Here is a 15376-nt window from a genome sequence, read left to right as displayed (position 1 = left end):
CCGGGGTTTGCGTGCGGTGTGGGCGAGAGGGGCCACAGCTGACCCGACAGCTCAGGGGAGGCCTGCGGCAGTTTGCAGACTCCAGACCTCAAGCCACCACACAGGACGGGCTGAAATCAAACCTGAACCAGAAGCAGTGACGGTGGGCAGGCCCGTCCGAAGCCGATATCTTCCCGGATAAGGCCCAACCTTTACCGTAGCGGAGCCTGTCTGTCCTTTTGCCTCGATGATAACATGCCCTTGAAACGTCTGGGTCACTTGTAACTTCCCTTTTTCTGGAGCCCCTGGGGCACAACCAAATGTGCTGGGCGCCAGGGCAGATGCCACAGATTCCTTCATTATCATGTGAATTGTGCCTGCACCCCCCTAAGTATGTGTCCATCATTTTGCTTTTTATCCTATCACAGAGGTCCCCCCCCTTCGCTTGATCCCACCTCCTTAAATGTGTCACCCACGGATTTCACGTGTAAATACGGACGTGACCCGCCGTTCTCCGGAGCACTACCTCCCTTCGCTGAGGTTCTGCTTCCCGGCCTACGTCGACAGTTTGGCTCAAATAAACTCACAAAAATGCTTCACAGGTTTCAGTGGTTTTTTTACGTGAACAGTGGAAACGTGAATTTCGGCCCCGGCCCTGAGCTCAGGGGGTTCGAGCGTCGCCCCAATACACTGAGGTGGCCGGCTCGGTCCCCAGACGGGGCACAGACAAGGACCAACCAGTGAGCGCATTAGAAAGCGGAACAACAAATCGATGTTTCCCCCTCTCTCTCTCTCCCCCAAATCAATAAATAAGCCCTGGCCGGTGTGGCTCAGTGGATAGAGTGTCAGCCTTCGAACTGAGGTCCCGGGTTCGATTCCCGGTCAGGGCACAGGCCCGGGTTGCGGGCTCCCTCCCCAGTGGGGGGCGTGCAGGAGGCGGCCGGTCCAGGATTCTCTCTCATCACTGATGTTTCTCTCTCTCCCTCTCCCTTCCTCTCTGACATCCATAAACATATATTTAAAAATAAAAGTAAAATCAATCAATAAAAACAATGGAAGAAAAATGAATTTTTAAAGCCGCTGAATAGACGGAGGGAAAGAAACGAAACGGTTTGCAGTAACCAGCCTTTAGCGACGTGAGCAGCCGTGTCTCTAAGGCCGCGGTTCTCAACCTTCCTCACGCCGCGGCCCCTCTCATACGGCTCCTCACGCTGCGGGGACCCCCAACCATCACATTATTTCCGTGGCTGCTTCATCGCTGTCATGTCGCTGCTGTGATGGATCGTCACGTAAATATCTGATCTGCAGGATGGATTTTCACGGTGACACATTGAACATCATGAAGGCACAGTGATTGATCACAAAAACAATCTGTCATTATAGATGTGTTTTCCGACGGTCTGAGGCGACCCCTGTGAAAGGGGCGTTTGACCCCCAAAGGGGCCGCGACCCACAGGTTGAGAACCGCTGAGAATCTAAAGGGTTTTGGCGTCGCCAGCGCACTGGGCGCACCTGCTCTGTGACCGAAGCCTCGTCTGGGGGGGGGGGGGCACATGGCGGTCCAGGGGGACGCGGAGGGACCTTGGGGGGAGTGAGCGGCTGGCACCAGCCTTGGGGTGTCGGTCGGCAGCCGGGGCGAAGCTGCCGTGTATTCCTTTGGACTTAAACCTGCTCTGGGCGGCGTTCCCTGACGTTGCCGCCATCCGCAGCGACTTCTGTCCCTGTGTGGACGGAAAGGGGCCCCGCGCTCAGCCGAGCCGCTCAGGGGGGGCCTGCGGGGCGGCCTGGCTAACTCCAGGCCTCTAGTCACCACACAGGGTGGCCTGACATTAAAACTTCTTTTGTTTTCAAAGAAAGGAGGTCTTTTTAGTATGTATATAATTTATTGATGTCAGAGAGGAAGGGGGAGGGAGAGAGAGGAACATCCATGATGAGAGAGAACCAGGGATCGGCCGCCTCCTGCACGCCCCCCAACTGGGGATCGACCCCCCCCCCCCAGCCCGGGCATGTGCCCCTGGCCGGGAATCGAACCCGGGACCCTTCAGTCCTCGGGCCGACACGCTATCCACTGAGCCACACTGGCCAGGGCTGAACTGAAAACCTTTACATTAAAAAGCAGTTGGTAGTGGGGCGGTCATGTCCGAGGCCAGTATCTTCCCGGACAAAGATCAGCTCCAGGCTTTACTGAGCCTGCTGTCTTTTTGCCTCTGAGATGACACACCTGGGGAATGTAACCCCCCTTCCTCCAGACCCCTCGGGGCAGGACACATGGCACCAGGGCACAGGCCACAGAGCCCTGCATTGTAGGTTATGGTTTTAACTAGAGGCCCGGTGCACGAAATTCGAGCACTGGGGGGGGGGTCCTCAGCCCCGCCTGCACCCTCTCCAATCTAGGACCCTTTGGGGGATGTCAGACTGCTGGTTTAGGCCCAATCCCTGGGATCCGGCCTAAACCGGCAGTCGGACATCCCTCTCACAATCCTGGACCGCTGGCTCCTAACTGCTCACCTGCCTGCCTGCCTGGTCGCCCCCAACTGTCCCCCCCCCCACTGGTCGCTCCTAACTGCCCCCCCCGGCCTGGTTGCCCCCAACTGTCCCCTCCCCCGCTGGCCTGGTTGCCCCCAACTGTCCCCCCCCACCGGCCTGGTCGCTCCTAACTGCCCCCCCCGGCCTGGTTGCCCCCAACTGCCCCCCCCCACCGGCCTGTCCGTCCCCCACTGCCCCCCGCCGGCCTGGTTGCCCCCAACTGCCCCCCCCCCACCGGCCTGGTTGCCCCCAACTGTCCCCCCCCCGCCGGCCTGGTCGCCCCTCACGGCCCTCCCCCGCCGGCCTGGTCGCCCACGCAGCCTGCTGTTCAGCCATTTGGTCGCCCCTCACTAACCCCCTGCCCGCCTGGTTGCAGGCAGCCACCTTGTGAGGGCGTGAGGGTCAATTTGCATATCCCCTCTTTGTCACATAGGATAGGATCGGCGACCGTTAATACTCCTGCACCCACCTGAGCAAAAGAAGCAGGTGTCCATCACCTTGTTACCCAATCCCAGGGCCCCCCCCCCCCCCTGCTTTGCGTGCTCCCGCCTCCCTCATCCGTCCCCCGTGGATCTCCTGTCGCCCACCTCCGCCCCTCCTTCGATTGCAACGTATACAAATAGGCGAACACCCCCTTCCCGGAGCACGATCCCCATCCGTTGAGAGTTCAGCTTCCCGGCAATTGTCTAGATTGTCGGCCGTTCGGCTCCAATAAACCCACAGAAGCTCTGCGGGTTTCAGTGTTTTCGCACGTCGACGGCTGCTTTCGAACGAGCCCGCCCGCCCGTGACCCGCCCGTGAGTGAAGCAGCCGGGTGCACGCGGTCCAGCCTCCTCTCCCTCCCTCCCTTCCTCCTCCCTCCCTCCCCCCCCCCCCTCCCCCCCCCCCCACCCCCTCCCTCCCTCCCTTCCTCCCTCCCTCCCTCCCCCCTCCCTCCCCGTGCTGCCCGGTTTTATTTCTCGCTCCCCGTCCCTCCAGACATGGGCCTTAAACAGCACGATGACCTGTTTTAAACTCGTTTCTGTCCGAGCATTTAACATCGGGCCAGCGTGTCCCGCTGAGGCCAGGAGCTCCCTTCCGCGATGGGGAGTGGAAACCCTTAACAGCCACTGCCCGCCCCCCCCGCCCCCCGCCCGCGTCCGTGGGGCCTCGGCCTCGGAGAGAACCAGGGCGGGGGCTCCCCGGCCGTGCCCACCGGGGACGGGCGATGCGATCACGCCAGCTGCTCACGAGCTGGGCCCCTGGCAGTTCTCAGGACGGGTTTATGCACCGAGTCCCAGGTTGGGCTCTTCTGTTGGTTTTTTAATGCATTTTTTTTTTTATTATTAATTTCAGAAAAGAAGGGAGGGGGAGAGAGAGAGGTAGAAATAGAGACATCAGCGATGAGAGAACCATGGACCGGCCGCCTCCTGGACGCCCCACGCTGGGGATGGAGCCGCCACCCGGGCCTGTGCCCTGACCGGGAATCGAGCCCTGACCTCCCGGTTCCTAGGTCGATGCTCAGCCACGGAGCCACGCCGGCCGGGCAGGGGCTGTGTGTATGTTCTTGTGTGGTTCTGAGGGAAATACAGGGAGGAAGCACCTCCTGATGCTTTTTCTCCTTTTTTTGTTCTTGTCCATCCTCCCTCGAGGATGTTTTTCCATTGATTTTTAGGGAGAGTGGAAGAGACAGGAAGAGACAGAGAAACATCGATGTGAGAGAGACACATGGATGGGTCGCCTCCTGCACGCGCCCCGACCAGGGCCCGGGCCGGGGAGGAGCCTGCCACCGAGGTCCGTGCCCTTGGCTGGAATCGAACCCGGGACCCTTTGGTCCGCAGGCCGACGCTCTATCCACTGAGCCACACCGGCCAGGGCCTGATTCTCTTTTGAGTGCCCTTGGGGTATCCTGGGGAATAAGTCTCAGTAAGTACAGCCCGGTATGTCACTAAGCACCGGTTATGCTTGTGTGGAGCCCTGGCCGGTGTGGTTGGGTGTCGGTCTATGAATCAGGAGGCCACGGTTTGATTTCCGGTCAGGGCACAGGCCCGGGGTTGTGGGCTCCACCCCCAGTGTGGGGCGTGCAGGAGGCAGCCGGTCCGTGATTCTCTCTCATCATGGATGTTTCTCTCTCTCTCCCTCTCCCTTCTTTTATTATTTTTTTAAATATCTTTTTTATTGATTTCAGAGAGGAAGGGAGAGAGAGAGAAACATCCATGATGAGAGGGAATCATGGACCGGCCGCCTCCTGCACACCCCCCACTGGGGATCGAGCCTGCAACCCGGGCCTGTGCCCTGACCGGGAATCGAACCCAGAACCCTTCAGTCCGCAAGCGGACGGCCTATCCACTGAGCCACACCGGCCAGGGCTCCCTTTCTTTGTGAAATAAAAAAATATATGTTTTGAAAAATAAAAAGAAAAGAAAAGAAAAGCTACCGTGGCCCCCTCCCCCCTGGCCCCGGCACCCGGGGGTGGGGGGACGGGCGGCTTTCACGGTCTCTGTTGACGCTCTGCTGAGAAATACTGGCTTTTCTTGGCCCTCCAGCCCGCGGGCTTCCTCTGGCTATTTCCAGCCTCTGAGGTTATTTTTGGGTCCCCCTGGCAGCCTTTGTGATGCTAAGTAATGGACTGGCTTCATCCCTCTGCCTCTGAGACCTTCCATATCTGAACCCGCCTCCCCGCCTCCCAGCAGCCCCGCCTTCCCTGGGGCCTGGAGGGGTGGGTCCCCCAGGCCCCTGCTCCCCCCCGCCTCTGTCACCCAGACTCCTGGCTGCTCCTCATGGTCCCTCCCAGCTCCATCCCTTGGTCCGGCTCCTCTGATATCCCGTCCTCAGCCGGATGCCCTCTCCCCCGAGTTAAGTTTCTAGGCCGGCCATCGGTTTTCATGTCCAAGTTCATCCTTGCCCTCCGACCTCCCTTTCTCTATTTTATTTTATTTTATTTTATTATTGTATTTTATTTATTTTAAAATATATTTTATTGATTTTATACAGAGAGGAAGGGAGAGGGGCAGAGAGTTAGAAACATCGATGAGAGAGAAACATCGATCAGCCGCCTCCTGCACACTCCTACTGGGAATGTGCCCGCAACCAAGATACATGCCCTTGGCCGGAATCGAACCCGGGACCCTTCAGTCCGCAGGCCGACGCTCTACCCACTGAGCCACACCAGTTAGGGCTGTGTTTTTTATTGATGTCAGAGAGGAAGGGAGAGGGCGAGGGAGATGGAAACATCCGTGATAGCAGAGAATCATGGACCGGCCGCCCTCTGCACGCCCCACACTGGGGATGGAGCCTGCAACCGGGCCTGCGCCCCTGACCCCCGTGACCTCCTGGTTCATAGGTCGACACTCAGCCACTGAGCCCTGATACCTTCTGGTTCTGGGGGGGGCAGGGAGGGGCCTCCTGGGTGCTCCTGCCCTCAGCTGCCTGGAGAGCTTGCCTTCTCTTGTCATCTCTGTCACACGTAAACACCTTTTATTTTTGCGTTGGGTGGTTTTTTGCAGACAACGAGGACACGTGCCTTTACTTGGCCAGTGTTTATCAGCTGCCCCACTATTGGTGTTTTCCGTCCCGTACCAGGCCCCGGCCGGTGTGGCTCAGTGGATAGCACGCCGGCCTGCAGACCAAAGGGTCCCGGGTTCGATTCCGGTCAAGGGCACGGACCTCGGTTTTGCAGGCTCCTCCCCGGCCCGGGCCCTGGTCGGGGCTCGTGCAGGAGGCAGCCCATCGATGTGTGTCTCTCGCATCTATGTGTCTCTCTGTCTCTCCCTCTCCCTTCCACTCTGTTTAAATCAATGGGAAAATGTCCTCGGGGGAGGATGAACAAAAATAGTCTATACTAATGACAGCCTGGGTGGCCCTCACGCGTGACGTCATCACAAGATGGCTGCGCGCACAGAGGAGGCGGGGCCCAGCGGCCACTCTGTGTGGTGAGGCCTGGGCGTCCCACGGCTCCGCATGGCATGGAGGAGGCCGGTCCTGGCGGAGGTCGCAGCAGGGGAGGGCAGTTGGGGGCGATCGGGCCGGCAGGGGAGGGCAGTTGGGGGCGATCGGGCCGGCAGGGGAGGGCAGTTGGGGGCGATCGGGCCGGCAGGGGAGCGGTTAGGGGCAATCAGTCAGGCAGGCAGGCGAGTGGTTAGGAGCCAGCAGTCCCAGATTGCAAGAGGGGTGTCCGACTGCCGGTGTAGGCCCGATCCCACCCTAAACCGCCAGTCAGACATCCCCCGAGGGGTCCCAGATTGGGGAGGGTGCAGGCCGGGCTGAGGACAACCCCCCACCCCGTGCACAAATTTCGTGCCCCGGGCCTCCAGTAAAAAAATATAAAAAAATCCTGCGCTGAGTAGCATTTCCCAAGTAGCCTGGTTCTGTAGCCGCTGTTATGAGATGCGTTGATGCTGCAGTGTCTTGGAGAACAGCCAGGGGGAGGCACCGAGGGGCCGTGCCAGCCGCCGTGGGTCGCTCCCTGCTCAGCTCCCTGCACCTCAGAGATTGGGGGCGATGAGCCAGGGAGGGGGTGGCACAGAGTCTGGGTCCCGGAGGAATCGGAGCTGAGAAACCCAGACCAAGCGGCCGCGGGGCAGGTGGGCCTGGGCGAGGCGTGTCCGCGGAGCCCGTGCGGCCTGGAGCGTTCGAATAGTCCGCATTCCTCCAGCCACTGTTGGGCCTCTCGCCCGTCCTGACCGGGCATTCTCCAGATGTTAGGACTCAACCCCTTTCTTTTTTTTTATTCTTAATATGTTTTTATTGGTTTCAGAGAGGAAAGGGGAGGGAGAGAGAGAGAAACATCCATGATGAGAGAGAATCATGGATGGGCTGCCTCCTGCACGCCCCACACTGGGGATCAAGCCTGCAACCCGGGCCTGTGCCCTGACCGGAATCGAACCCAGGACCCTGCAGTCTGCAGGCCGAGGCTCTATCCACTGAGCCACACTGGCCAGGGCAGGACTCGGTCCCTTTCTAGAGAGAGGGACCGTTTTCCTGAGACGCCGGGGCAGTGCTGGGGGGAGGGGGACGGGAGGAGGACACGGAGGGGCTCCCGAGAGCGGGGCCCAGCTGTGTTATTCCGGCGTCTGTGCCGGCGGACCTGAGCCTGCCCGGGGCTCGGGGAGCCGGTGACTGGTCGGGGGGGGGCGTCTGTGCTGATTTCTGCTGCTCCATTGATTGCGGGGTGTCCAGGGAGGTCTGATGCTGCATCATTTAAAGGTGTGAGGGTGGCCTGGCCGGCGTGGCTCCGTGGTTGAGCGTCAACCTGTGAACCAGGAGGTCAGGGTTCGATTCCCGGTCAGGGCACAGAAACCAATGAAAATATATTTTAAAAAAATATATATATGAGTGTGGCCCTGGCGGGGTATCTCGGCTGGAGCATTATCCCAGTTTGCCAAGGTTGCGGGTTCGATGCCTGGTCAGCGCACAGACAAGAATCGGCCAATGAATGCACGAGTCAGTGAAGCAACAAATCGATGTCTCTCTCTCTCTCTCTGTTTCTCAAATCCCATATAATAAAAGCCTAATGTGCTAAGTGTCTGGTGGTCCAGGTGGCCGTTCAACCAATCAAAGCGTAATATGCTAATGATCTGCTAAGGCCGCTCATCCGCTCGCTATGACATGTACTGACCACCAGGGGGCAGACGCTTCGACCCATAGGTGAGCTTGCTGCTGGAGTCCAGCCGATCGGGGCTGGACATGCCCGGGAGCCTTCCCGCAGCCCCTCCCCCACCCCGATCGTGCACCGGTGGGGTCCCTCGGCCTGGCCTGGGCCCTCTCGCAATCCGGGACCTCTCGGGGGATGTCAGAGAGCCGGTTTCGGCCCGATCCCGCAGGCCAGGCCGAGGGACCCCACTGGTGCAGGAATTCGTGCACCGGGCCACTAGTTAATTCGTAAAGATGTGAGTGTGGAGCGAGGGAAGGACTGGTGACATCCTTACGGACACGGGGAAAGGGCGGTGGTCAGGTCTCATGTGCTCCTGACTTCACCTGGTCACCAAGGAGCTGCCCCCTGGCCCTGGTCGTCGGTGGCCACGGGGAGGTGAGGGGCCCATGACCTTTGGAGGTAGCATCTGACCTGGGCTCGGAGCCGGGCGCTGCCACCTGCCTGCTCTGTGGCCCTGGGTGACAACCCCCCAGCTGCCTGGGCCTTCAGCTGGAGAACTGCTGACAGCACCTTGCAGGTGAGGGTCGGGTTCAAGAGAGGGCGTGTCGCAATGTCGGGGCTACGGCTTATCCTGCCTTTTAAAATATATAGATTTTTATTGCTTTCAGAGAGACAGGGAGAGGGAGAAAGAGAGAGAGATAAACATGCTATATAATAAAGAGGCAATATGCAAATTGATCATCACACCATCACAAAGATGGCTGCACCCACAGTGGAGGTGGGGTTCCCGTAACGAGCTGTAACGAGCGATCAGCAGAGACTTGAGGCTCCGTGGCACCAGGCCGGGGCAGCGGGACCTGAGGCTGCACCCCCGACCCAGTGGGGCTTGACGGGGGACCTCAGGCCGTGCCCCCCACTCGGCGGGACTTGACAGGGGCCCTGAGGCTGCGCCACCCGCCCAGCGGGGCTTGACAGGGGTGGGGCCGGCTGTGTCTGAATCTCGTGTGATTTCGAGGCGCATGTGGGTGGGCGGGGACTTGACTCTGGGTCCCGCGGCGCGCCCCAGACTCTGACAGGAGTCTGATTTTCAGATACATTTTACTAATTTTCTTTCATCTCTGACACTTCTATTGTAGAGAAAGGGCAAATAGCAGTATTAAAATATTTCCTGTAATGAATCCCCTTTTAATGTGCACTAATTTCGTGCACCGGGCCACTAGTCCTATATATTAAAAGCCTAATATGCAAATCGACCGACTGGTAGACCGACCGACGGAATGGCCAGTCACTATGACGCACGCTGACCACCAGGGGGCAGACGCCCAACGCTGGAGCGGGCCCCAGCCTGCAGGCCCCAGGCCGGCCAAGGCGGGTGCCGGTTGCCCCGCAGAGGGAGGCGACTGCAGGTGGCCGCAGGGGGTGGGGCTGGCGAGCAGGAGGCACCAGGCCGGCCAAGGTGGGTGCCAGCGAGGGCCCCCACGTCACCCCGCCGGCTGCCCCAGAGTTCAGCCCTGATTGCCAGCCAGGCCTAGGGGCCCTGCCGGTGCACGGATTTCATGCACTGTGCCTCTCGTCAATGATGAGAGAGAATCATGGACCGGCTGCCTCCTGCACGCCCCCCACTGGGGATGGAGCCCGCAACCCGGGCCTGTGCCCTGACCGGGAATCGAACCCTGACCTCCTGGTTCCTAGGTCGACGCTCAGCCACTGAGCCACGCCCGACGGGCTCCTGTGTTTAATCAGCACTCATCCCAGGCTCTGCCCGTGGGTCCTGAGCCCCCTGTCCCCGTAGCATGTGGAATCCACGCCCGAGGCCTGGCCGGCTCTGCCCTCCACACTCCCGTCGACCGGTGGGGAGGTGGGGCGCCAGCTCCAGGCTCTGGCCCGGGTGTGACGGGCCTGGAGGTGTGTCCCTAGCCCGAGTTTCCGCGAGGACCGAGGGTCATTTCCGAACAGAAGCCCGGTCTCCGTCCCTGGTGGACGCCTGACTGGCAGGGGAAATCCCTTCATTTCCTGAGTGATTTCCGTCGGAGACACAGTATTTTCTTTGTTTTTTGTGCGTCCTCCCCCGAGGGTATTTTCCCATGGATTTTAGAGAGAGGGAGCGGGAGGGGGAGAGACGCAGAGAGAGACACGTCGATGTGAGAGAGACACCTCCATGGGTTGCCTCCTGCACGCGCCCCGACCGGGGCCGGGGACGAGATGGAGCCTGCCACCGAGGTCCGTGCCCTTGACCGGGAATCGAACCCGGGACCCCTCCGTTCCCAGGCCGGCGCTCTATCCACGGAGCCACACCGGCCGGGACCACAACGGGGAACACGCGAGACGCACAGGGGGAGGTCGAGAGCGTGGCTTGATTGACGCGTAGACGTGGGGGGTCCAGAAGGGCTCGGAGTGTCCCCGGGGTCGCGTCGGCCTCGGCAGGCGGGTCCCGCGGGTGTTCCCCGGGCCACAGCCGGTGCGTGGGGAGGACCGTGGCCGCTAGCCCGGCCTGTGGATCGCCGATCCGCACACAGGCCGTCCCGGTGCCCCAGGGGCTTCCTGTGTGTCCGGCATCAGGACGTGGCCCGCGCTCCGTTAGGTCTGCCCGCCACCAGGCACCCGAATCGCCGTGTCTGTGGACGCCACCTCCGGCCTCGTCTGAGAAGGAAATGATGGTCCGGTGGGTGAGACCACCCGGAGTCAGGCTGCCCTGGGGAGCCCACGGCCCCCCCCTGCTCCCCCAGCCTGTGGCGGACGAAGGGGATGTTTTAGAAGCAGACGACTCGCTGACCACTGCCCTTGAGTGTCCAAATATAGACACTGGAATCCTGCGCCGGATGCATTCAGATGGCAGGGTGCCGCCCAGAGAGGGGTCTGTGTGTCCACCGGCACCTGGGTCCTTTGGTGGGTTCCTGTGGGCACCCCTCATCTCGGGAGAGAAGGGACAGGGTCCTGTGGGCACCCCCTCATTTCTAGGAGAGAAGGGGCAGGGTTCCTGTGGGCACCCCCTCATCTCTAGGAGAGAAGGGACGGGGTTCCTGTGGGCACCCCCTCATCTCTAGGAGAGAAGGGACGGGGTTCCTGTGGGCACCCCCTCATCTCGGGGGAGAAGGGACGGGGTTCCTGTGGGCACCCCCTCATCTCGGGAGAGAAGGGACGGGGTTCCTGTGGGCACCCCCTCATCTCGGGAGAGAAGGGACGGGGTTCCTGTGGGCACCCCCTCATCTCGGGAGAGAAGGGACGGGGTTCCTGTGGGCACCCCCTCATCTCGGGAGAGAAGGGATGGGGTTCCTGTGGGCACCCCCTCATCTCGGGGGAGAAGGGACGGTGGCAGGATTGTGTGTTGTCCTAAGGGGTCTCCTTCGTTTTGTATTAAAAATAAAAAAAATCCAGGCGAGGTGGAAGGAGGGATGATGGCAAGGACAGCAGGTCTGTGTGACAGGAGGTCAGAGTGACGCGTAAATAACAGAGACCTCACCCCGGCCGGTGTGGCTCAGTGGGTAGAGCGTTGGCCTGCGGACTGGAGGGTCCCGGGTTCGATTCCGGCCAAGGGCACACGCCCGGGTTGTGGGCTCCATCCCCAGTGGGGGGCGTGCAGGAGGCAGCCGGTCCATGATCCTCTCTCATCATGGATGTTTCTCTCTCTCCCTCTCCCTTCCTCTGTGACATCAATAAAATATATATTTAAAAAGAAATGTCACGTGGCCGCCGTGGGCATGCTGAGTGCAAATTGCTTGGATCTGAGCACAAGGCGGCTGATAACTAACATCCTGTGGGCGGGGGCTGCAGGAGACGGAGGCGGGATATGAGAGCCTGTCTGGGCCGGGCTGTGTGCCCCGCGGCTGGGCTCCGGGTGATCGGCTGGGCTCCGGGATGATCGGCTGGGCTTCCGGGTGATCGGCTGGGCTCCTGGTGATCGGCTGGGCTCCGGGTGATCGGCTGGGCTCCGGGATGATCGGCTGGGCTTCCGGGATGATCGGCTGGGCTCCTGGTGATCGGCTGGGCTCTGGGTGATCGGCTGGGCTCCGGGTGATCGGCTGGGCTCCGGGATGATCGGCTGGGCTCCGGGTGATCGGCTGGGCTCCGGGTGATCGATGGGCTCCGGGTGATCGATGGGCTCCGGGTGATCGATGGGCTCCGGGTGATCGCTGGCTCCGGGATGATCGGATGGGCTCCGGGTGATCGGCTGGGCTCCGGGTGATCGATGGGCTCCGGGTGATCGGCTGGGCTCCGGGATGATCGGATGGGCTCCGGGTGATCGGATGGGCTCCGGTGATCGGCTGGGCTCCGGGATGATCGGATGGGCTCGGGTGATCGGATGGGCTCCGGGATGATCGGCTGGGCTCCGGGTGATCGGATGGGCTCCGGGTGATCGGCTGGGCTCCGGGTGATCGGCTGGGCTCCGGGATGATCGGCTGGGCTCCGGGTGATCGGCTGGGCTCCGGGTGATCGGCTGGGCTCCCGGGTGATCGGCTGGGCTCCGGGTGATCGATCGGCTGGGCTCCGGGTGATCGATCGGCTGGGCTCCGGGTGATCGGCTGGGCTCCGGGATGATCGGCTGGGCTCCGGGTGATCGATAGGCTGGGCTCCGGGTGATCGGCTGGCTCCCGGGTGATCGGTGGCTCCGGGTGATCGGTGGGCTCCGGGTGATCGATCGGCTGGGCTCGGGTGATCGGCTGGGACTCCGGTGATCGATCGGCTGGGCTCCGGGTGATCGATCGGCTGGGCTCCGGGTGATCGGCTGGGCTCTGGTATGATCGGCTGGGCTCTGGGTGATCGATCGGCTGGGCTCTGGGTGATCGACTGGGCTCGGGATGATCGGCTGGGCTACGGGTGATCGATCGGCTGGGCTCCGGGTGATCGATCGGCTGGGCTCCGGGATGATCGGCTGGGCTCCGGGTGATCGATCGGCTGGGCTCCGGGTGATCGGATGGGCTCCGGGTGATCGGCTGGGCTCCCGGGTGATCGGCTGGGCTCCGGGTGATCGGCTGGGCTCCGGGATGATCGGCTGGGCTTCCGGGATGATAGGCTGGGCTTCCGGGATGATCGGCTGGGCTCCTGGTGATCGGCTGGGCTCCGGGTGATCGGCTGGGCTCCGGGATGATCGTGCTGGGCTCCGGGTGATCCGATGGGCTCCGGGGATCGGCTGGGCTCCGGGTGATCTGCTGGGCTCCGGGTGATCGATGGGCTCCGGGTGATCGATGGGCTCCGGGTGATCGGCTGGGCTCCGGGATGATCGGATGGGCTCCGGGTGATCGGATGGGCTCCGGGTGATCGGCTGGGCTCCGGGATGATCGGATGGGCTCCGGGTGATCGGATGGGCTCCGGGTGATCGGATGGGCTCCGGGTGATCGGCTGGGCTCCGGGATGATCGGCTGGGCTCCGGGTGATCGGATGGGCTCCGGGTGATCGGATGGGCTCGGGTGATCGGCTGGCTCCGGGTGATCGGCTGGGCTCCGGGATGATTGCTGGGCTCCGGGTGATCGGATGGGCTCCGGGTGATCGGATGGGCTCCGGGTGATCGGCTGGGCTCCGGGATGATCGGCTAGGCTCCGGGTGATCGGCTGTGGCTCCGGGTGATCGGATGGGCTCCGGGTGATCGGCTGGGCTCCGGGATGATCGGCTGGGCTCCGGGTGATCGGCTGGGCTCCGGGATGATCGGATGGCTCCGGGTGATCAGCTGGGCTCCGGGTGATCGGCTGGGCTCCCGGGTGATCGGCTGGGCTCCGGGTGATCGGCTGGGCTCCCGGGTGATCGGCTGGCCTCCGGGTGTTCGATTGGCTGGGCTCCTGGTGATCGGCTGGGCTCCGGGATGATCGGCTGGGCTCCGGGTGATCGATCGGCTGGGCTCCGGGTGATCGGTGGGGCTCCGGGTGATCGGCTGGGCTCCCGGGTGATCGGCTGGGCTCCCGGGTGATCGGCTGGGCTCCGGGTGATCGATCGGCTGGGCTCCGGGTGATCGGCTGGGCTCCGGGATGATCGGCTGGGCTCCGGGTGATCGATCGGCTGGGCTCCGGGTGATCGGCTGGGCTCCCGGGTGATCGGCTGGGCTCCCGGGTGATCGGCTGGGCTCCGGGTGATCGATCGGCTGGGCTCCGGGTGATCGGCTGGGCTCCGGGTGATCGATCGGCTGGGCTCCGGGTGATCGGCTGGGCTCCGGGTGATCGATCGGCTGGGCTCCGGGTGATCGGCTGGGCTCTGGTATGATCGGCTGGGCTCTGGGTGATCGATCGGCTGGGCTCTGGTGATAGGCTGGGCTCCGGGATGATCGGCTGGGCTCCGGGTGATCGATCGGCTGGCTCCGGGTGATCGATCGGCTGGGCTCCGGGATGATCGGCTGGGCTCCGGGTGATCGATCGGCTGGGCTCCGCTCCGGGTGATCGGCTGGGCTCCCGGGTGATCGGCTGGGCTCCCGGGTGATCGGCTGGGCTCTGGGGTGATTGGCTGGGCTCCCCGGTGATCAGCTGGGCTCCAGGTGATCGGCTGGGCTCCGGGGTGATCGGCTGGGCTCCGGGTGATCAGATGACTCATAACTCCCCCAGGGCCTCGTCAGATCCCATTGGGGCCTCGTCAGATCCCTGGGGCCTCATCAGATCCCATTGGGGCCTTGTCAGATCCCCTGGGGCCTCGTCAGATCCTTAAGGGCCTCATCAGACCACCCTGGAGCCTCCTCAGATCCCCCCCGGGGCCATGTCAGATCCCCCCGGGGCCATGTCAGATCCCCCTGGCGCCATGTCAGATCCCCCGGGGCATGTCAGATCCCCTGGGGCCATGTCAGATCCCCCCGGGGCCTCGTCAGATCCCCTGGGGCCATGTCAGATCCCCCTGGGGCCTCGTCAGATCCTGGTGGGGCCTCACCTGGGGATGGAAACAGGCAAGCGGCCAAGGGGGGAGAGGGGGCTGCCTGGGGCCTCCCTTGTTCCCTCACTTCATCCCCCCTTCCACCCCCGCCACGCCCCCCCCCCCCCCGCAGGTCAGGGGACCACACGCCCTCCCCTCTGTGGCCGGGGACGCGGGCTGCAAGGAGGTCAGATAACGGGACTCAGTCCTCGCTGGTCTGGTTGCCAGGGTCACACGTCCTGCTCACCTGCCCTGCGCATCTCCACGCCCGGCCCCGGCCCCAGCCCCTCACCCCCCCCCTCCCGCACACCCCACCCCGCCCCAGTCCTGACCACTCCTCCCTGTGGCTCATGAGCCCCGGAGCCCTGTGAGCGCCACCCAGGTCCAAACTCCAGCTGCCGTCTGGGCTCGGCCACTCCCTCCCGCGGCCGCGCTGTCCTCTGCGCGGGGATCCTTACGGAGGCCCGTTCTGTGGGT

The 15376-nt window shown here is 62.6% G+C and overlaps 1 protein-coding gene across 5 annotated transcripts in view; it reads left to right on the top strand.

The window, feature by feature from the left end:
* Positions 1-15376, top strand: part of ABHD17C (abhydrolase domain containing 17C, depalmitoylase) — a 33312-nt gene that overhangs the window by 8415 nt on the left and 9521 nt on the right. Inside the window, exon 2 of one of the 5 annotated variants that reach the window (XM_036355473.1) lies at positions 408-789. The exons of the other annotated variants lie outside the window; for them this stretch is intronic. Within the exon in view, the coding sequence (XP_036211366.1) occupies positions 408-723 (316 nt within the window). The 3' untranslated portion in view covers positions 724-789. Of the gene's footprint in view, positions 1-407; positions 790-15376 lie in introns of those variants that run through there. 5 annotated transcript variants of the gene reach the window in all.

This window comes from Myotis myotis, unplaced genomic scaffold (genome assembly GCF_014108235.1).
Source record: "Myotis myotis isolate mMyoMyo1 unplaced genomic scaffold, mMyoMyo1.p scaffold_m19_p_22, whole genome shotgun sequence".
NCBI lineage: Eukaryota > Metazoa > Chordata > Mammalia > Chiroptera > Vespertilionidae > Myotis > Myotis myotis.
Note: the sequence above shows the minus strand (reverse complement) of the source record. Positions and strands in the feature narration are given on the sequence as shown.